Source organism: Macrobrachium nipponense, chromosome 30, assembly GCF_015104395.2.
Source record: "Macrobrachium nipponense isolate FS-2020 chromosome 30, ASM1510439v2, whole genome shotgun sequence".
In the NCBI taxonomy this organism is placed as follows: domain Eukaryota; kingdom Metazoa; phylum Arthropoda; class Malacostraca; order Decapoda; family Palaemonidae; genus Macrobrachium; species Macrobrachium nipponense.
Window position 1 is genome coordinate 68,360,212 of NC_087218.1, and position 19,466 is coordinate 68,379,677.

Genomic DNA, 19,466 nt, shown 5'->3' on the forward strand with positions numbered 1-19,466 from the left:
CAGAAAATGCAACCTACGTCTTCACAGCTGAATCGAGAGAAGGATTCTCAAGATTCTGAACTTGTGCTTTCAAAGACTGAGAACGCTAACCGCTATTTCATTGCTGTCCGGTGAGTGTCGTAGTTGCAATGAAAGCAGAGCGCTTTTCAGTAATGAAGACACAGCGAATTACTGCCTGAAGAACTGCTTCTCATGGGCTGAACATTTGGAAGTAGAGTTGTCAGGTCGGAGAGTAGGCGATGTCTTCTGTCACATCTGTTAATTCGGGGTGAACAATGAACAATTGCACACCTACGAATATGAGATATTTGAAGACAAACTCAGATGTCTGCAAAAATCATTCGCATTATCGCAGTGCGATGCAGCGGGAGACTAGTGCAGACTTCTGTTACCGTGTGGTAAACAGAAAGATGAAAGAGTCCAAGAGATATCTCTGTTGAAAATTCTCGCAATGTCGAAGGCGATGAAATCGAGCATCACAGCAGTAGATGGTCCTTCATGTTTGCGAGAATCCCCGTTAATCAGAGACCTAAGTCCATGATTGTTGGGCAGAGATACGGTTCGGTAGTCAATCAAAGCAGGGGAGAGAGAGACATAACAGACCGTGCATCTCGGAGACCCAGCTGATACTGAGCTGCTATCAGGCAGTTCAATACGCAGTAGCTCTCGCTGACTCGTCATCCTGAGTTGCCAGGTAATCCATTCCACGAAGGAATGCGTTTGGCTAGAACCATCGAGTATAAAAAATACGCTCGAGCAATTATATTTAAACGAAACGGATTTCGGTAAATACAAAAGCTGATTTGGTGTTGTCGTGACAATACCAAGTATCTAAAATCGAAACTGGTAACTGCTGGGAGGTTGCAGGCAGCCCCGAGTTGCAGTTCATGCTGTCAGAGAGGCTACTGGACTATTAGGTTAATAACTCACTAAAACGAGAAATATCTTGGATGGCGCTTCTGGCGCAATTTGTGCCAGGCTGGCGCTTCTGGCGCAATGCGCCAGCCTGGCTCTTCTGGTATTCCACCTTGTGAGGTGGCGCCAGGTGCCCGTCTTGGCGCCTGGCTGGAGCCAGTCACCTAAATTGTTTGTAATTCTTTTTAGATATGTGCCAGAACATCTGTGCCTTTATGGTACCCGGCATCCTTTCGTATGTTAATTCCGATCTTAGTAGGAAAAAACTTTTATACACGTAGTATAGTCCATTCGGGAAACAACTTCTGCCACGAAGAGAATGTTTCCCATCAGACTCATCTCTCTTCTCATGAGCAATCTCCGTGCTCTAATAAGGTTATGCTTTCTTCATGCGCTTCTCGAAAGCATGAGAACATTATATAATATCGTGCACTGCCGTATTATAATCCTCTATAATGTACTGTTACATCGAGGTAAACAGCATTAATCTAGGAAACCTTTGTAAGAATAGTAGGAATTCAGATGTCAGCCATAGAGTTAACTTCGGTATGTGCATATGACTTGACCATACCGTAGTCTTAAAGTGAATTCTCTACTACATTCTTTCCTAGCCGAAGCAGAGAGAGAATGGAAAATTTTCTATCTTCGTTCTTTTCTTTAATAAAACAAATTAGTGTTAGACGAAGTAGATCCTAATGAGAAGCAAGGATCGAAGAGAATCACTCAAGGTTCCTATCCTTGGACATAAGGCCGTAACCTACGTCTGTGTAAGTCCACCGGAAGGGACTATTGATTGAAAGGAAAACTTCCTTTCCAGTTACTCATACCCATGACGAGATTTATCTTGCATATTACGAGAATCTTCGTCGAAGTTCTTCTCTCTAGAGGGTATGTAGGTATAATAATAAGGGAGAAACACTGTTTTAGGATGCCTTTCCAATGGCTATCCTTGGCAGTCTGGGACGCTCTACAGAACCTGCCGAGGGGACGCCTGACCGATGGGGATTCTCTGAAACCTCCTTACGGCTTTCGACATTCCTTCTCCTCTGGGCTTGGGAGCTTGAAAGAGGTCTAGGCCTGGGAGCGAGACAGAGCCGATCAAACGCACCCTCCACTGCAATGGGGAACACTGTAATCACTTCTTACCTTTCAATAGCTCGCATTTTGAGCTACATCCCTTGTCTTCAAATTGCAATTATGAATTTGAAGTTTCTGTGAAGTAAGAAGGTGATGAGGATGCAACACTACTAGTACTGTTAATACTCTAACTGCTCGTTAGTACGAGTATCCAAAAAACTTCTAAAGGAAGCGTATCTAGTTACATGCTTTACTGATTCCCTAAAGTAGGAAGTCAGTTTTATTTCCTCAATCAATTCTACACTTATCACACGTATTAATGAATAAATATTAATATTTCCCTTTCTTGCAAACTATGTGTGTCTACCGACAATTTCGGTAGTTACACGTTATATATTCTTCGCAATTTTTCGAAGCCAAATTCATTAAAAAGTTAATAAAAGCGTATGCCCAGCCAAAGACCCAGTACTTCCCTGCAAAAGACAGCCCAGAAGATCGATGGCGATGAAACACGAAAATCAAGTCAGGAGGTACCGCAAACGTATGTTTACAATACGGCCGACAGAGAAAATCTGATAGAAAACGGGAATGGTTCCTATTCCTGCCACCCAGCAGGAGGACGGAGTCTATAGCTATGTATATATCTGACAGGTAAATTGAATGTATAAAAAGTACATTTTATGATGAAATTGATAAAAAAACCCAGGAATTTGTGGATATTTCTCATAGAAAAATACTGCGAATAGGCAAATTTTAATTGAACAATGGGGAGGGGGAAATGTTCCAGAGAGAAATCTGCAAATTCATGAGTCCATGAATCCGGAGAATGCGAATATGAGGGGTCCACTATACAGTTTTTCTTGTATGATGCAGTAAGTCGTTGTATTCAAGAATAAACAAAGTAATCTGTCAGTTCAAAGTACGAACATTTGTTCCACAAACTACACAAAATGTTCTCGAAAAGTTCGTTCAAAAAACGGAATGTTCAACATAAGAAATGTTTGACAAATGAGGCACCACCGAATATTAGTTCTTAGTACGTCTGTAAAGTAATGCATTTCCTTTATTTTCCTTTGATATATATATTTTTGCTTGAATTTTATTAATTTTTTTTACCATGGTTAATAAGATGTCACTACCTAATTGGCAGTTGATTAATAGTGATATCCTTGACTATTTAGTTACCTAAGGAAAAAAAAAAATTTGCCAATTCTGAATTTTAGCTGCCGGTGCTAGAAACAATTAGCTATGTAATTACTTGGTAAGTTCGTATGTAAAATTGTACTTCCTGAAAAAAGAAAAGAAGTAACATTATGAAAGAAAGGAAGAATATTCACATCAAGTCCAGGATTATGTCTGATAACATGGCAAAATTTGAGTCTTTCCATAAAAGAAAAACGCACCCAGTTAAAAACACTGAAAATATACATAACCCAGCAATAAAGAACAGTACAGTACATACGTATTAGCTACCTCAAACCATCTCCGATGTCTCTTTTGATTCATAGTAGAGCTGGGTAAAAAATTTCTATAAATGCCTTTACCCTAATAATATAACTATTAGATGATACAAAAAAATAATTTTAGAATTCAGTATTAAAAATATGCCACACATACCTGACTAACTGAACTGAGGGTGCCACTTTCACTTGTAATAGCTACTGGAAGGTGAGAGTCTGATATCCTTCTTTTACGAAAACAGCAAAAGCATCTTCTTATGGCATTCAGAAGTAAGAGAAGCAAAGATTTTATCTTCTTTACTGCAACCAGAACAAACATTCTCTGTAGCAAAAGAAAAAAAAACATTAATTAAATCAGTTGTAACATTCAGCTTGGCAGATTACATCCCATGCAGCAATGCCAAATTGAGTGTCTCACATTTTACTTCAGAGTACAGTAAATTCCTGGTATTAAATGGTGTTATGTTTACAGATTCACAGGTTTTCTGAAAATGTAAATACTATTATTATTCTTTAGATTCATGTTTACTCATGTCTTTGAACATGAAATACCTAGGAATAATACTCTGAACAACAATAGCCTACTGCACTTTTATTAGAAAAAATGATATTGTTAAGATACAATAAAGTTTTGTACATACTTACCCGGCAGATATATACTTAGCTATAGACTCGGTCGTCCCGACAGAATTTCAAAACTCGCGGCACACGCGACAGGTAAGTCAGGTGATCCACCATTCCCGCCGCTGGGTGGCGGAATATGGAACCATTCCCGTTTTCTAAGACATATTTTCTCTTCCACCTGTCTCCTGAGGGGAGGATGGGTGGGCCATTAATCGTATATATCTGCCAGGTAAGTATGTACAAAACTTTATTGTATCTTAACAATATCATTTTTGTACATGAAAACTTACCCAGCAGATATATACTTAGCTGATTGGCACCCTTGGTGGAGGGTAAGAGACAGCTAAACATAATGATAATACTTAAACTAAATACATTAAAAACAGGGAAAAAACAATATATGTTCTAGGATATAATAATCCATGGTTCCTACCTGATTGGGCTGAAGACTTCATGACTACTGTCTATGAGTCTGCCTGCCTCAAGAGTCCCAGCGAGGTATGGACCTATGGCTGAATAACTCTTTGGATCGTGTCAATGGGGGCTAGCCCGCTTACGCAACAGAGCCTACTCTGGATCGTACCAATGGGGGCTGACCCACTTACATGGTAGAGCCTTTACCTTTGTCATATCAATGGGGACTAGCCCTCTTACATGACAGAGTTAAGGTTTCTATAACTAAACACAAGGAGCACTGAAGCCAATCCCGATCACCTGACCATGTTAGTACTGTTATAACCTATGAATTGCAAGAGGGTCCCCTATTCCCTCTGACAATCAACCAATAAAAACAACCACCAATAAAGAAAAATTTTAACACTAAACTAAGTTAAGAAGGATTAGCCTCAGCTCCTTCTCCCAGCACTGAATCCGCAGAAACATACGCTCCCAGAGCAAAGCACTTTTCGTAAGAAATTTTGACGTCTCTTAGATAATTGGAGGCGAACATAGAGTTACATCTCCAAAACGTTGACTCTATCAGAGCCTGAAGAGACCAGGTTTTGTGAAAGGCCATTGACGTAGCTATGGCTCTCACTTCATGTGCTCTTACTCTGAGAATCTTGAGGTGCTCTTCATTGCAAGTAAGGTGAGCTTCCTTTATTAAATCCTTTATGAAGAACGTTAGGGCATTCTTTGAAATAGATCTTTTAGGATCTTTTACAGAGCACCAAAGGCTTTCTTCTGTACCTCCTAATAACACTTTTTTCCTCAGGTAGAACTTGAGTGCCCTGACTGGACACAAAGTCCTCTCTAGTTCTTTTCCTGTTAGTGAAGAAAGTCCTTTTACCTCAAAGCTTCTAGGCCATGGTTTTGAGGGATTTTCGTTTTTCGCTAGAAAAAGTGGTTTAAAGGTGCAAACCGCTGAATCCTTCCTAAAACCAACTTTACCTTCCAAGGCTTGCAACTCGCTAATTCTCTTAGCTGTTGCTAATGCGAATAGAAATAAGGACTTTCTAGTTAAGTCTCTAAATGAAGCTGTGTGAGAAGGTACGAATTTTTCTGACATTAGGAACTTAAGGACCACATCCAAGTTCCAGCTAGGTTTCTTGATTTTCTGGTCTTTCGTGGTTTCGAAAGACCTTATTAGGTCATGGAGATCTTTATTGTTCGTAAGATCTAGACCTCTATGTCGAAAGACTGAGGCCAGCATACTCCTGTAACCTTTTACTGTAGATACTGCCAGGTTACAATTCTTTCTCAAATAAAGAAGAAAATCAGCAATTTCATTTACAGAGGTACTGGAAGAGGATATTTTCTTACTCTTACACCATCTTTTAAACAACTCCCACTTCGACTGATACACCTTAGAGGTGGAAACTCTTCTGGCTCTTTCAATAGCCTTCGCAACTTCGCGCGAAAAACCCCTTGCTCTGACGAGTCCTTCGACAGTCTGAAGGCGGTCAGACTTAGAGCGGGGAGGTTCTTGTGAAATCTGTCGAAGTGGGGCTGTTTGAGAAGATCGTTCCTTAGTGGAAGCGATCTTGGAAAATCTACTATCCACTCCAGTACCTCCGTGAACCAATCGAGAGCTGGCCAGAAGGGAGCGATTAGGGTCATTTTTGTTCCCTCTGACCAAGCGAACTTCCTCAATACTTCCCCTACTATCTTGAAAGGAGGGAAGGCGTATGCGTCTAAACCTGCCCAATCTAGCAGAAAGCTGTCTACGGCTTATCGCTTGCGGATCCGAGATCGGGGCGGGAGCAATAATTTTCCAGTCTGTAGTTCTTGTTGGTCGCGAACAGGTCTATATTGGGTCTTCCCCCACAGATGCCAAAAGTTGTTGGCAAACCTGAGGATTGAGTGTCCATTCCGTGGGTAGGACTTGGTCTTTTCTGCTCAACAGATCCGCCCGGACATTTCTCTCTCCCTGCACAAACCTTGTGAGAAGAGAGATTTCCCTTTCCTGAGCCCAAATCAGCAGATCCTTTGCTGACTCGTACAGGGAGAAGGAATGCGTCCCCCCCTGTTTCTTTATATATGCCAGGGCTGTTGTATTGTCCGAGTGGATTTGAATCACCAGACCTGAGACCTGTTCCTCGAAATGAACTAGAGCCAGATGAATGGCTGTTAGTTCTTTCTTGTTTATGTGCCAGGACACTTGTTCTCCTTCCCAAGTGCCTGACACTTCTTCCGAACCTAAGGTTGCTCCCCACCCTGAATCTGAGGCGTCTGCAAATAACGCTGGGCGAGGGTTCTTTAAGTGAAGGGAGATCCCCTTGCTTAGTTTTTGTGGATCTAACCACCAGAGGAGATTCTCCTTGATTCCCTTCGAGATCGGAAAGGTTTCTCCCAGTTCTTGAGACTTCCAATCCCATCTCTCCTTCAGATAAAATTGAAGGGGTCTTAGGTGTAGTCTTCCTAAGGAAACGAACTGTTCCATCGAGGAGAGGGTCCCCAGTAAGCTCATCCATTCCCTCGCGGAACAATGTTCTTTCCTTAAGAAGACTGCCACCTTTTCCAAGCAGCGTTCTCTCCTTTCCTGCGAAAGATACGCTAGAAAATCCCGAGAATCCATCTGAATCCCCAGATAGACAATGCTTTGCTGGGGAATCAGCATGGATTTCTCGAGATTGACTAAAAGTCCCAGGGACTTTGTCAAATTGAGAGTTAAGAAAAGGTCCTCCAGACATTGTTTCTCCGATTGGGCTCTTATTAGCCAATCGTCTAGATATAATGAGATCCTGATCCCTTCCAGATGTAGCCAATAAGCTACATTCTTCATGATGTCCGTGAAGACTTGAGGGGCAGTCGAAAGTCCGAAGCACATCGCTCGGAACTGAAATACTTTCCCTTGGAACATAAATCTTAGGTATTTCCGCGATGCCGGATGAATTGGCACATGGAAATACGCATCCTGAAGGTCCAGGGACACCATCCAGTCCCCTGGACGAAGAGCAGACAGAACAGAGGAAGACGTCTCCATCGAGAATTTCTTCTTCATAACAAAGAAATTCAGGGCACTGATGTCTAGCACCGGTCTCCATTCTCCCGATGCTTTTGGTATCAGGAACAACCGATTGTAAAATCCTGGAGACTGGAGATCTTGTACCAGTTCTACTTCTTCTTTGGAAATCATCTGTTCCACTGCCTGAAGAATAGCTAGTCTTCGGACCGGATCGGAGTATCTTGCACTCAACTCCCTTGGAGTTGTCGTCAAGGGAGGATTTTCCCCGAAGGGGATCAAGTATCCTTTTTTTCAGGATCGAGAGGGACCACGAATCCGCTCCCTTCTGCGCCCAGACCTTTGCAAAATGATATTGTTAAGATACAATAAAGTTTTGTACATACTTACCTGGCAGATATATACTTAGCTATAGACTCCTCGTCGTCCCCGACAGAAATTCGAATTTCGCGGCACACGCTGCAGGTAGGTCAGGTGATCTACCGCCCCTGCCGCTGGGTGGCAGGAATAGGAACGATTACCGTTCTAGAACCAGATTTTCTCTTCCACCTGTCTCCTGAGGGGAGGTTGGGTGGGCCATCAATCGTATATACTGCCAGGTAAGTATGTACAAAACTTTATTGTATCTTAACAATATCATTTTTGTACATGGAACTTACCCAGCAGATATATACTTAGCTGATTGACACCCTTGGTGGTGGGAAAAAGAGACAACTATTTACTGAATAGACAGGTAAACAACATACGTTGTAGGTAATAAATAAATAAAACCTTGGTTCCTACTTGATCAGGCGGAAGCCTCCATGGCTAATGCCTAGGAATCTGCTTCGCCTCAAGAGCCTCAGCGAGGATGTGACCTATGGCTAAGAGTTCTTGTGGGTCTGTCGATGAGGTCTTATCCATTTACTCGACAGAGCCTCTTACATGACAATATGCCTATGCCTAGTGGCATAATTAAGGAGCACAACACCGATCCCGATCACCTGATCCTAACACGAGGGTTAGTGCTTAAGTTAAAAAGAGTTATCTACAAACTCCTTTCAAACAACCCAAAGAAAAAACACGACGTTAAATAAAATTTAACTCACTAGTTAAGGATCAGTATCTGCTCCCTATCCCAGCAATGTATCCGCAGACCCGTATCAACCAAGAGAGAAGGATCCCTCGAAGGTTATCTTGACATCCTTCGGATAATGGGAAGTCAACACAGAGTTGCATCTCCCGTATGTGACAGCTAATATGTCCTTATGACATATTGTTAGGGAAAGAACAAGAATTCGGAAAAGCTCGCACTTCATGCGCTTTTAATTCTCAGCTGTTTGAAGGAATCATCAATGCACTTATCAAGTGCTTAGGAGATCACAATGTCTCAAAGAAGGCCAGGGCGTTCTTTGATATAGATCTCTTCTGGGTGAAGCCTGGAGCCTGGCTAGCGCTTGGCAGGCGCCTAGCGCCTCGCGCCTGGCTGGAGCCTTGCGCCTGAATGGCGCCTAGAGCCTGGCTGGAGCCTCGCGCCTAGATGGCGCCTTGCGCCTGGCTGGCGCCTCGCGCCTGGCTGGTGCCTGATTGGCTCCTCCTTCCTGGCTAGCGCCTCGCGCCTGGCTGGAGCCTTGCGTCTGGCTGGTGCCTTGCGCCTGGAAGGCACCTGGAGCCTGGCAGAAGACTTCATGATTACTGTCTATGAGTCTGCATGCCTCAAGAGTTTCAGCGAGGTAGGGACCTATGACTGACAAACCCTTCTGGATCATGTCAATGGGGGCTAGCCCGCTTACACGACAGAGCCTTCTCGGATCGTGCCAATGGGGGCTGACCCACTTACATGGCAGAGCCTTACCTGTATCATATCAATGGGGACTAGCCCTCTTACATGACAGAGCTTTAGGTTTCTCTTTACTGGAAGGAGCCTTGCGTCTGGATGGATCCTCAATCCTGACTGGAGCCTAGCCTTGAAGGAGCCTGGCACCTGGATGGCGCCTGGCTGGCTTCTAGAGCCTGGCTGGCTCCTAGAGCCTGGCTGGCTCCTAGAGCCTGGTTGGCTCCTAGAGCCTGGCTGGCTCCTAGAGCCCTGGCTGGCTCCTAGAGCTGGTTGGCTCCTAGAGCCTGGCTGGCTCCTAGAGCCTGGCTGGCTCCTAGAGCCTGGCTGGCACCTCGCGCCTGGCTTGGCTCCTCCACACTTGCTGGAGCTTCGAGCTTGGAAGAGTCTCTAGGCTGTCTGACGATGTCCACATCGGACACTCTTATATCTGTCCGATTTGTTCGCCTCTGGCGCATTTGCGCCAGGTTGGAGGCCCGCTCCTTCTCAGTATCCGACCATGACAGAGTTCCGTGGAACTGTCCGCCTCTGGCGTTTTTCGCCTGTATTGGCATTTGGCGCTTGGCTGGCGCTACATTGTCCGAGAGTCCTGAACAACCACATAGTTTATCAGGAGACTGGAGAAGGGTGGAAGAAATTCTTCCCCTTTGAGCTTTTGGCCCCTGGCCAGGGGAGGTGATTTTAGTCAGCTACACCCAGTAGACGACAGGATATCTAACAACACGAGAGAGAAGAGTCTTCCTCCGAGGAGGATCCTTCGTGAACACTTCTTTTGCTAACGAGATCTCTTCTTACATGTTGATGAGGTTCCTCGTTGCAGAATCTTCCCTATCCTTGCCCGAAGGAAGGGAAGGAGTCTGGAAGTCGAAGGAGAGACTGAGCTGAAATTGGGCGGAACCCTGATTTCTAGCTCTTATTGTATCCTTCTGAATACTTCTGAGAAGCATTTGAGACTCATCGCACCCGGAAGACTCTGTAGGCAAACGTTTAAACCATATCTTCTTCTGTAGATGAAAATGTAAGTACCCTGCCTGGGCAACTAAACTTCTCTCTGAAAGCGTTGCGTCAGGAATAGAGGGATTTATTTCTTTTGCCCGACATACTATGCTGGCAAGAACCCATTGCCGAGTCTCCATTGAATCTGATGCGAGATTCCAATGCACAAAAAATTCACTTGTCTTCTTGGTCGTTTAGGGCTAAGAGAAACAAAGAATTCCTTCATAAACTTCCTCAAAGAAGTCAGATGAGGAGCAGTTCCATTTTGTCGGAACACGGAATCTGTGGCCACAAAAAAAAAATCCCATTCGAAGTACATGATATCCTACTCTTGTCGTATTGCGGTATCGTATAAGATCCGAAGATCTTAATCCTCTGTTATCTCTAATTCCCTTTGTAGAGACAGAGTATGGCCTTTAACTGCGTTCTTTGATAGCAGATATATACATAGGTGATTCTTCCCTCTGAAAGTGAAGAAAAAACCTCGCTATGTGGTTCACAGAGGTATCGGAAGAGGACAGTTTCCTCATTCCCTAACACGATCTGCAGCAATTCTATGTCTTAGCCATGACTATTGTATTTACCTTGAAAAAACCTCTCATTCATGTCCACTTCTGGTCAGTCTGCACGCGGACAGACTCAGAGTGGAGAGGTTTTATAGGTCTATTTATAATAGATTCTGATAGAATATCCAGATACTCTTGGAAAAGCCTTACGAAACATGCTGTGAGAAGAACGTGACTTCTGTGAATCCAACCTCTCTAAGGCCAAAATGAGGCATACATCCTCTCTTCCTTTGACGCCCAATTATCTTAATATCTGTTAAGAATTTATAACTAGGGGAAAAAAGGCTAAAGTTTATTCCCCTTCTTTAAATTTAAAGATGTCTTATATTGCTACCTCTCTTGGTTCGAGGAAAAAGAAGCAGTCTAAAGGAAGCCTGTTCGTCTTCTACCTTACAGAGATCTATGAAGAAGAAGACTTTCCGCAGGTTCTCACAACTCTTTTCAATAAATGTTAGACATACGTTAACAGTTATTATCTTTCGATCGAGAAGGTTCTCACGGACATGCAAAATCTTGCATCGAACCTCTTAAGGATCGTTACGTTCCGTGTCTGTTCCCAAATAGGTTCTCTTTTGTTAACGCGAACCGGGGCGAAAAAAGAGATTCTCGATGCTCTTTGCGATATGAGAGAGTCGTGGAATTGGCCTAAGTGATTAAAATAAATCATTTCATCATTCCTTGTAAGCGACCCCTTTTCGATTAAATGGGTAACGAAATCAGGAACGAATCTTGCCGTTACTGAGCCTGCTGTCCGAGAGGCTACTGGACTCTTAGGTTAATAACTCGCTAAAACGAGAAAATATCTTGGATGGTGCTTCTGGCACAATTTGCGCCAGCCTGGCGCTTCCTTCTAGTTCTTTTTAGGTTATGTGCCATAACATCTATGCCTTTATGGTACCCGACATCCTTCACATGTTAATTCCGTCCTTGTGGGAAAAAACTTTTATATACGTAGTATAGTCCATTCAGGGAAACAACTCCTGCCACTAAGAGAATGTTTCCCATCCGACTCACCCAACTTCTCTTGAGCAATATCCGAATTTAAAAAGGTTGTGTGCGTTTCTCGAAAGGATGAGAGAATTATATATATCGCGCGCTGCCGTATTAGAATCCTTTATAATACTGTCACATTGTGGTAAACAGCATTAATCTAGGAAACCTTTGTAAGGATACTAGGAATTCTGTAGTTAACCTCGGTATGTGCATAAGACTTGACCATACCGTAGTCTTAAAGTGAATTCTCTACTACATTCATCTTCTCACTAAGCATGTACTCTAATAAGCCATGCTTTCGTAAGCATGAGAGCATTATACAATATAGAGTTTCGCTGCGTTAGAATCCTTTAAAAATGTTACCTACGGTAAACAGCATTGAAATGTAATATCTTTCTTATTGAAAGCTTCTTAGCAAAAGGCAGACAATATTTTATTTATGTTTGCTTAACTATCCCCTCAATCCGAGGCTAAAACCACGATTGTAGGGGAGAGACACGGTTATTCATTCCATCCCGCAGGATGAGAGACATGTTACGGACCAGTCATGACCGACACCTACATGATACTGTTGGTGTCTAAGCGATAGCAGCCTTCCGTTAGCCGACTGGCCTTACTCTTCCAGAGTTGCCAGCTACTCCATTTAATAAAGGAATCTTATAACATTATTATCGAACTTCAGGAAGTTCTTATAATGCATATCTAAGCGAAACAAGACTTCGATAAATCTAGAAGCTAAGTAGGTGTTGTCTTAACAATCCCTTTAAGAGTAGTCCTTCCTAGGAAATTCCTGGAAGGATACTGGTAATTGAGTTGCTCAGCAAGAAGTAACTACGGTATGTGCTTATGATTTGCCGTATCGTATTCTCATACAGCAGATACTCTACTACCTTCTTTCCCTGCCGAGGCAGATAGAGAAAGGATATTCTGGCGCCTGGATCCTTGCACCTAGCGCCTGGAATGTTCCGCACGCTAGAAAGGAGACTCGCTCCTGGAACGTTCCGCTTGCGTGGAAGGTCCCGTGCGCCCTGACAGTTCCGAGCGCCTACTAGACCCCTTTTAGAAAGAGCCTCTTGCCCGGAAACGTTCAATGGAAGGATCGTTCTGATTGCCACTCTACTGTAAGGCTCCTTGCTCTAGCCGTCTGTTTTTCTGGCGCAATTTGCGCCAGGCTGGCGCTTCGTCTCTTTGAAGGCGCCTTGCGCCAAGAAAAATTTTCTAACTAGAACGCGGCTCGCGTTTGGGTTGTAGGAACGCGGCTCGCGCTAGTCTGTTAGCTGGAACGCGCCTCGCTGCTGGCTATAGGAACGTACCTCACGCTAGCTTGCTGGAACGCAGCTTCCTGGCAGCGGCTGGCTCTTGCTCAGTGTTCTCTTAGTTTTCAGAGAACGCGCTAGATCACTCCAAACATACATTCTTCGTCTTTTCGGATGTAAGATGAAGAGACGCACTTTTTTAAGGATGCCTTATCAATGGCTATCCTTGGCAGTCTGGGACGTTTTACAGAACCTGCGAGGGGGACGCCTGACCGGTGGGGGTTCTCCCTAACCTTCCTGCGGTTGTCGACTTTCCTCCTCCACTGGGTCTGGGAGTTTGGAAGAGGTCTAGGCCTGGAAGCGCTACGGAGCCGATCAGACGCACCCTCCACTGCACTGGGAACACTATATTCACTTCTTACCTTTTTAGGAGCTCGCCTTTTGAGCTCCATCCATTATCTTCAAATTTGCACATATGAATTTGTAGATTCTGTGGAGTAAGAAGGTGATGAGGATGCAACAACTACTAGAATTGTCAATACTCTAACTGCTCGTTAGTACGAGAGCTCTTAAAGCTTCTAAAGGAAGCGTATCTAGTTATATGCTTTCTGACTTCCTAAAGTAGGAAGTTAGATCTTATATTTCCTTCATCAAGTTCTAACACTTATACACGTATTAGTGAAAAAAAAAATCAATATTTCCCTTATTGCAAAATATAAGTGTCTACCGAAAAATTCGGTAGTTTCACGTAATATATTCTTCGAAATTTCGAAGCCAAATCATTAAAAAGTTAATAAAAGCGTATGCCAAACAAGGACCCAGTACTTCCCTGCAAAAGACAGCCCAGAAGGTCGATGGCGATGAAAAAACGAAAATCAAGTCAGGAGGTAGCAACAACGTATGTTGACACTACCGCGACAGAGAAAATCTGGTTCTAGAACGGTAATCGTTCCTATTCCTGCCACCCAGCGGCAGGGGCGGTAGATCACCTGACCTACCTGCAGCGTGTGCCGCGAAATTCGAATTTCTGTCGGGGACGACGGAGTCTATAGCTAAGTATATATCTGCTGGGTAAGTTCCATGTACAAAAATGGAGTAGTCTGGCGCCTACTTTTGTCTGGAGACTCTCTGTTCATCTAGATTTCCCGAAGGACCTTCTAGATGGTCTACTCATCCGTTCTGGTCTGCGACCTCTAAGAGGGGTTCTAGAAGAGGAGGCACCTCGAAAGGGCTGCACAAAAGAGGGTCTCTCTCTTTTTTCAATAGGCACGGCAGGCCTAAACTTCTTAGCCGAGTGTGTGAGGAGATCCTGGGTTGCTTTCTCCGTTAGAGATTTTGCTACCTCCTTAACCGTTTCCTGCGGAAACAGATGAGAGGACAGAGGAGCGAAAAGAAGAGAGGATCTTTGAAGAGGAGATACGGCTCTTGCTAGAAAAGAGCTAAAGACCGATCTCTTCTTTAACACTCCTGTTCCAAACAGAGAGGCAACTTCTACAGAGCCGTCCATAACTGCTCTGTCCAAGCAAGCCAGAACACTTGAAAGCTCTTCCATAGAGACGAAGTCCGTGTCTTGAGCTCTCTTGGCTAATGCTCCCAATACCCAGTCCATAAAATTAAAAACTTCTAAAGTCTTGAAGAGGCCCTTTAGAAGATGGTCCAATTCACACATGCCCCATGTTGCCTTTGCAGAAAGCAAAGACTTCCTCCTGGATGAGTCTACCAAAGAGGCAAAATCCACATCTGTGGATGATGGGAGGCCCAAACCCATGGGTTCTTTGGTCTCGTACCACCTTCCTGGTTTCCCTGTTAATTTGGAAGGAGGACAGGAAAAAACTGTTTTACCAGCTTCCCTTCTTGAGGCTAGCCATTCTGTAAATGTCTTCAAAGCCTTCTTCATGCATAATGCCGGCCGCATCTTAACGAACGAAGAAGACTTATGGGCTTTGGTACTGGACATAAGTGATCCTGGTGATGGAGGATCAGCAGGATGAAGGGAGTCTCCGAACTCCTTGAGAAGCAGAAGTGAGAGCCTCTTGTAGTCTGAAACTGCTACATCTACGGGCTTCTCATCATCCGACACTTCTTCCAAAGGCTCCACTGAAGGCGACCGTTTGGAAGTGATAGGGCTCTTCCCGGGAGAAGTACTCCTTTCCCGAGAAGGGGAGCGCTGAATCTTATAAGAAGAATGAGGCTCCTGGCAGTCAAAAACATTCTTGCGCCTACTAGGCTCTTGGTGTCTAGTCACTTGAGGTCCAAAAGACTCCTGGCGCTTGATAGGCTCTTGGCGCCCTGACTCAAGGCGCTTGAGAGGATCCAGGCGCCCTGACTCCTGACGCCTAACCGACTCCTGGCGCCCTGACTTCTGACGCCTAACCGACTCCTGGCGCCCTGAATCCTGGTGCTTGAAAGGCTCTTGACGCCCCTTGCGTCTGACTGCCTCCTTGCGCCTGACTGACTCCTGGTTCCACTCCTGGTCCTGCAATCCCAAAGGATCCTGATATTTGTACTGGTTTAGGTTCTCTTCCGGCTCCTTGAACCTGAACTGATCGAGACTTCTGCTCGATTCCCGGCGTCTCTGAAGAGTGGCTACGCATTTCCTGATGATGAATTGAGGCGCTTCTGTTAGGCTTCAAAACCTTGTCCAAAGGAGGGCGCTTATTTCTTGGAGAAGAGCGCCTACAGGGCGAAAGGACTCGCCTGTCAGGAGAAAAACTCCTGTCCAAAGAGTCTCTAGACGAAGGAGATAAACGCCTTGGAGAGTGTGAGGGCTCTCTCCTAGCCGCAGAAGGGCGCTTAGAGGAACTCTTAACAGGGAGCGAAACATCTTTCCTCCTTGTTGAATCCTTAGTGAAGGAGCCTACTAGAGAGGATAACTGCTCTTGCAGGTTGATCAGGAACTGCTTCGTGGGATCCTGAAGAGAGGGCTCCTCCTGTCTCGCCTTCTTAGGATCAGAGGGCCAATTCTCAGGAAAACGCTCTGGGCTAGAATCAGCCGCGTCTCCTTTAGGCGCCTTCCAGGCTCTCTTCAAAGGGTGCGATTGAGAGGCCGAACTCCATCCTCGTTTAGGAGAGGAAGAGTCCGAGGCCGAAAAACACTCCCTTAGGATGCCTTTTCTGCGGCTATCCAAGGCAGCCTGGGACTTTACATCAGGATCTGCCGAAGGGACGCCTGACTGTTGGGGATGTTCTGCATCCTCCCTGCGGCTTTCGACATTCCTCCTCCCCTGGTCCTGGGAGTTTGGAAGCGGTCTAGGCCTAGGAGCAATGAGGAACCGGTCAGATGCCCCCTCCACTGCACTGGGGACACTGCACAAATCACTATCACCACTCTTACCTTCGTTTAACGCTCGTAACTGAGCTTGAAGTTTCTTGATCGAAGCTTTCACATTTTCCCTTTCAGAGGAAGAATCCTTGGATTCAGTACCGGGAGAAGCAGCTGTGGCTAAGGGAAAATCGTTAGTAGCAGGAGAGTTATTACAGTCTTGTTCAAGAGAACAAGATCTACTTGATGACCTAACTGAAGCTTTCCTTATTCTATCCCTCTCAAGTTTCCTAACATAAGAAGATAACTCCTTCCACTCAAGCTCTGTTAAGTTCTCGCACTCAATACAGGTGTTATTAATAGAACATTCATTCTCTCTACATTTAGAGCAAACATTATGAGGGTCTACCGACGATTTCGGCAGCCTAACCTTACAATCTTCCCTATTACAAACTCTAAACATAAGTGAAGCCTTAGCGTCAGACATCGTGAAAGAGCAGTCAATATCAAAGTCGAAAAACAGTCCACAATAAGCGTATGCCAAGCCAGAGAAAAAACAGAATACGTCACCAAAAAACCAATCCAAATTCTCGGCAAACGAGTAAAAATCCAAAAGGGAGGAACGAATAACAGATGTTGTTCGCTCAAGCGACAGAGAAAATATGTCTTAGAAAACGGGAATGGTTCCATATTCCGCCACCCAGCGGCGGGAATGGTGGATCACCTGACCTACCTGTCGCGTGTGCCGCGAGTTTTGAAATTCTGTCTGGACGACCGAGTCTATAGCTAAGTATATATCTGCTGGGTAAGTTTTCATGTACAAAAACTGTACTTAACTTAATTTCACTGAGATTGACTATAATCTGGTCTTAGGCCATATGAATAAGATAAGCTAACCTTACCTGACCTTCATCACTGATTCTGATAACACTATACTAAAAAGAAAAAAAATGGTTACAATATACACTGGCTCGGATCATGTATTTTATTATTCAATCACATCTTTTTTTACTGATCACAGAATTGACAGGAATACAGTTTTCTCTTTTGGGAGGCAGGCAGTGTCTGTTTATTTTGCACATTTTGTGCCAGAAATTCAATAAGAACATAAGGTACAAATAGTCTAAGCCTTTTATGTGTTTACTTTGGGACCTTCCCCTAGGAGATTCGGCGGGACGGACAGCCAGCTCCTCCACTCACACTTTACGTTTTTCTTTACCGATAAGGGTAAATTTACGAAAAACTTGGACTTCCCCTAGCTGAGCCATGGAGTTAGCTAATAGCTCAAACTTAAGTTCAAACTTTGCATTGAGACTAGTAATGGTACTGGGATTGGAAGCATGGGAGCTGGGAACAGGATTAGGTGAAACAGAGAACAGCCTGGGTTTGGGGGACAAAACAGAAATTACAGGCACTTCAGAACAAGATTCCTGGCTAACTAATGAACTTTTGTACCTAGCAACAGCCTTATGCTTCCTATCTTTTTCTAACTTAAATCAATAGTGCAAACTTGACTCCTACATCTAGCACAAACAGAATGAGAATCATACTTTGCTGGAGTTTACAGTGCATTGCAGCCTTTGCTGCAATAATGGATACATGACTTACTTGAGTCAGGAATCACTAGATCTCAAAGTAACAGACTGACAACCCTAAACTGGTCAAGCTACTGTTAATTACGACTGACTAGCTAATAAATGTCGAATGGCTATGACAAAAGAATCAAAAGTATTTCCCTGAAGGTGCTGAAAACTCTTGGCAAATGACAAAAGTCAAATTCATAGAAAGCTATGGCTTACCACCTTCGTCAAAAGCCAGTTGAAACAAAATTGAGCTTCTTTGCCGAGTTGTTTACCAATTCCCCGGTAGTGGGCTGGGTATTAACCTACACTGAAACAAAAGAATCGCTACTGCGATTTTCAAATATTAGCTACCGGTTCTTGGAAATTCTTAGCTATGTATGTAATTACTTGGTAAGTTACTTAAATAAAAATTATATTTTTATTATAAAATAAGGTTTTCTACATACAGTCATACCCCTACATACGAAAGTCCCTACGTACAAAAAATCCAGGCTATGAAGGCAAAGATGAAGATGTTTTTGCTTCTGTGTACGAAAATAATTCAGGTTGCAAAAGGGTGTACTGTAAAGTCCGAGATTCGCCTGGGCCGCCGAGTACAATTTTAAAACTCGCACGCCGCCAACTCAGTAGACTTGCCACCATCCTCCTGCTCTCCCATTGGTTCCTGATGCTAGTTACCAATAAAAATCCTGCTCTCCTATTGGTTAGCATCTATCCCATCATGCATCTACGTAAGGGAGTTCCTCGACCATTTCGTTTCAGCAGTGTTATCGTACTCACTCGGAATTCGTTCATTCACATAGATTTCAATCGTTAACGTAAATTCATGTTAGTGATTTCGCTTTCGTTCTACTGTAAGTTACTTTATCGTGTTGTGTGTGAACTTAATTATTTACATTATTAACCATGGGTCCCAAGAATGTTGCTGAAGTTCACAGAAAGAAGAGGATGCTTTCTATGGAGACAAAAATGGAGATAATCAAGAAGTGTTAATATTTTCTGCCATTTGTAAATGTGTTTCGTAAAGTTTAGTGTTAACGTTTTCTGCCATTTTTAATGTTTCGTAAAGTCAAGTGTTCATGTTTTCTGCCGTTTGTCCTACTCCTCTGTTGCCACTTTCGGACATTGCCTCACTCGAAAGGTAAGGTTCCACATTTTACTACATATATACGTACATGTACGTACAGTATTTCTTGTACCCTGTACACTAATACACTTTATTTACATGTACAGTAGCGGTTAGGTTAGGTATTGAATGGTCCAAATTGTTGTATTTCATTGTTTATTGGTCAATTTGGCTTTATTATAAAATTTACTGTGGTATTTTTGTAGGGCTTGGAACAAATTATGCAATTTACATGTAAAACGTAGTTCTGGATATGAAAAAATCAGGTTACGAAGGCCACTTTGGAATGGATTAATTTCGTAACCTGAGGCACTACTGTACTTACCCAGTAATTACAAAGCTAAGAGCTTCCTACCTACAGCAGCTTTACTGTTGAAAATCCACAGTAGCGC

The 19,466-nt window shown here is 43.7% G+C and overlaps 1 protein-coding gene across 1 annotated transcript in view; it reads right to left on the reverse strand.

Moving 5' to 3' along the window:
- The window catches only part of LOC135202579 (receptor-binding cancer antigen expressed on SiSo cells-like), a 76,469-nt gene that overhangs the window by 41,201 nt on the left and 15,802 nt on the right, over positions 1 to 19,466 (reverse strand). The window contains exon 2 of the mRNA XM_064232087.1: positions 3,610 to 3,774. Within this exon, the coding sequence (XP_064088157.1) occupies positions 3,610 to 3,771 (162 nt within the window). The 5' untranslated portion in view covers positions 3,772 to 3,774. The remainder of the gene's footprint in view (positions 1 to 3,609; positions 3,775 to 19,466) is intronic.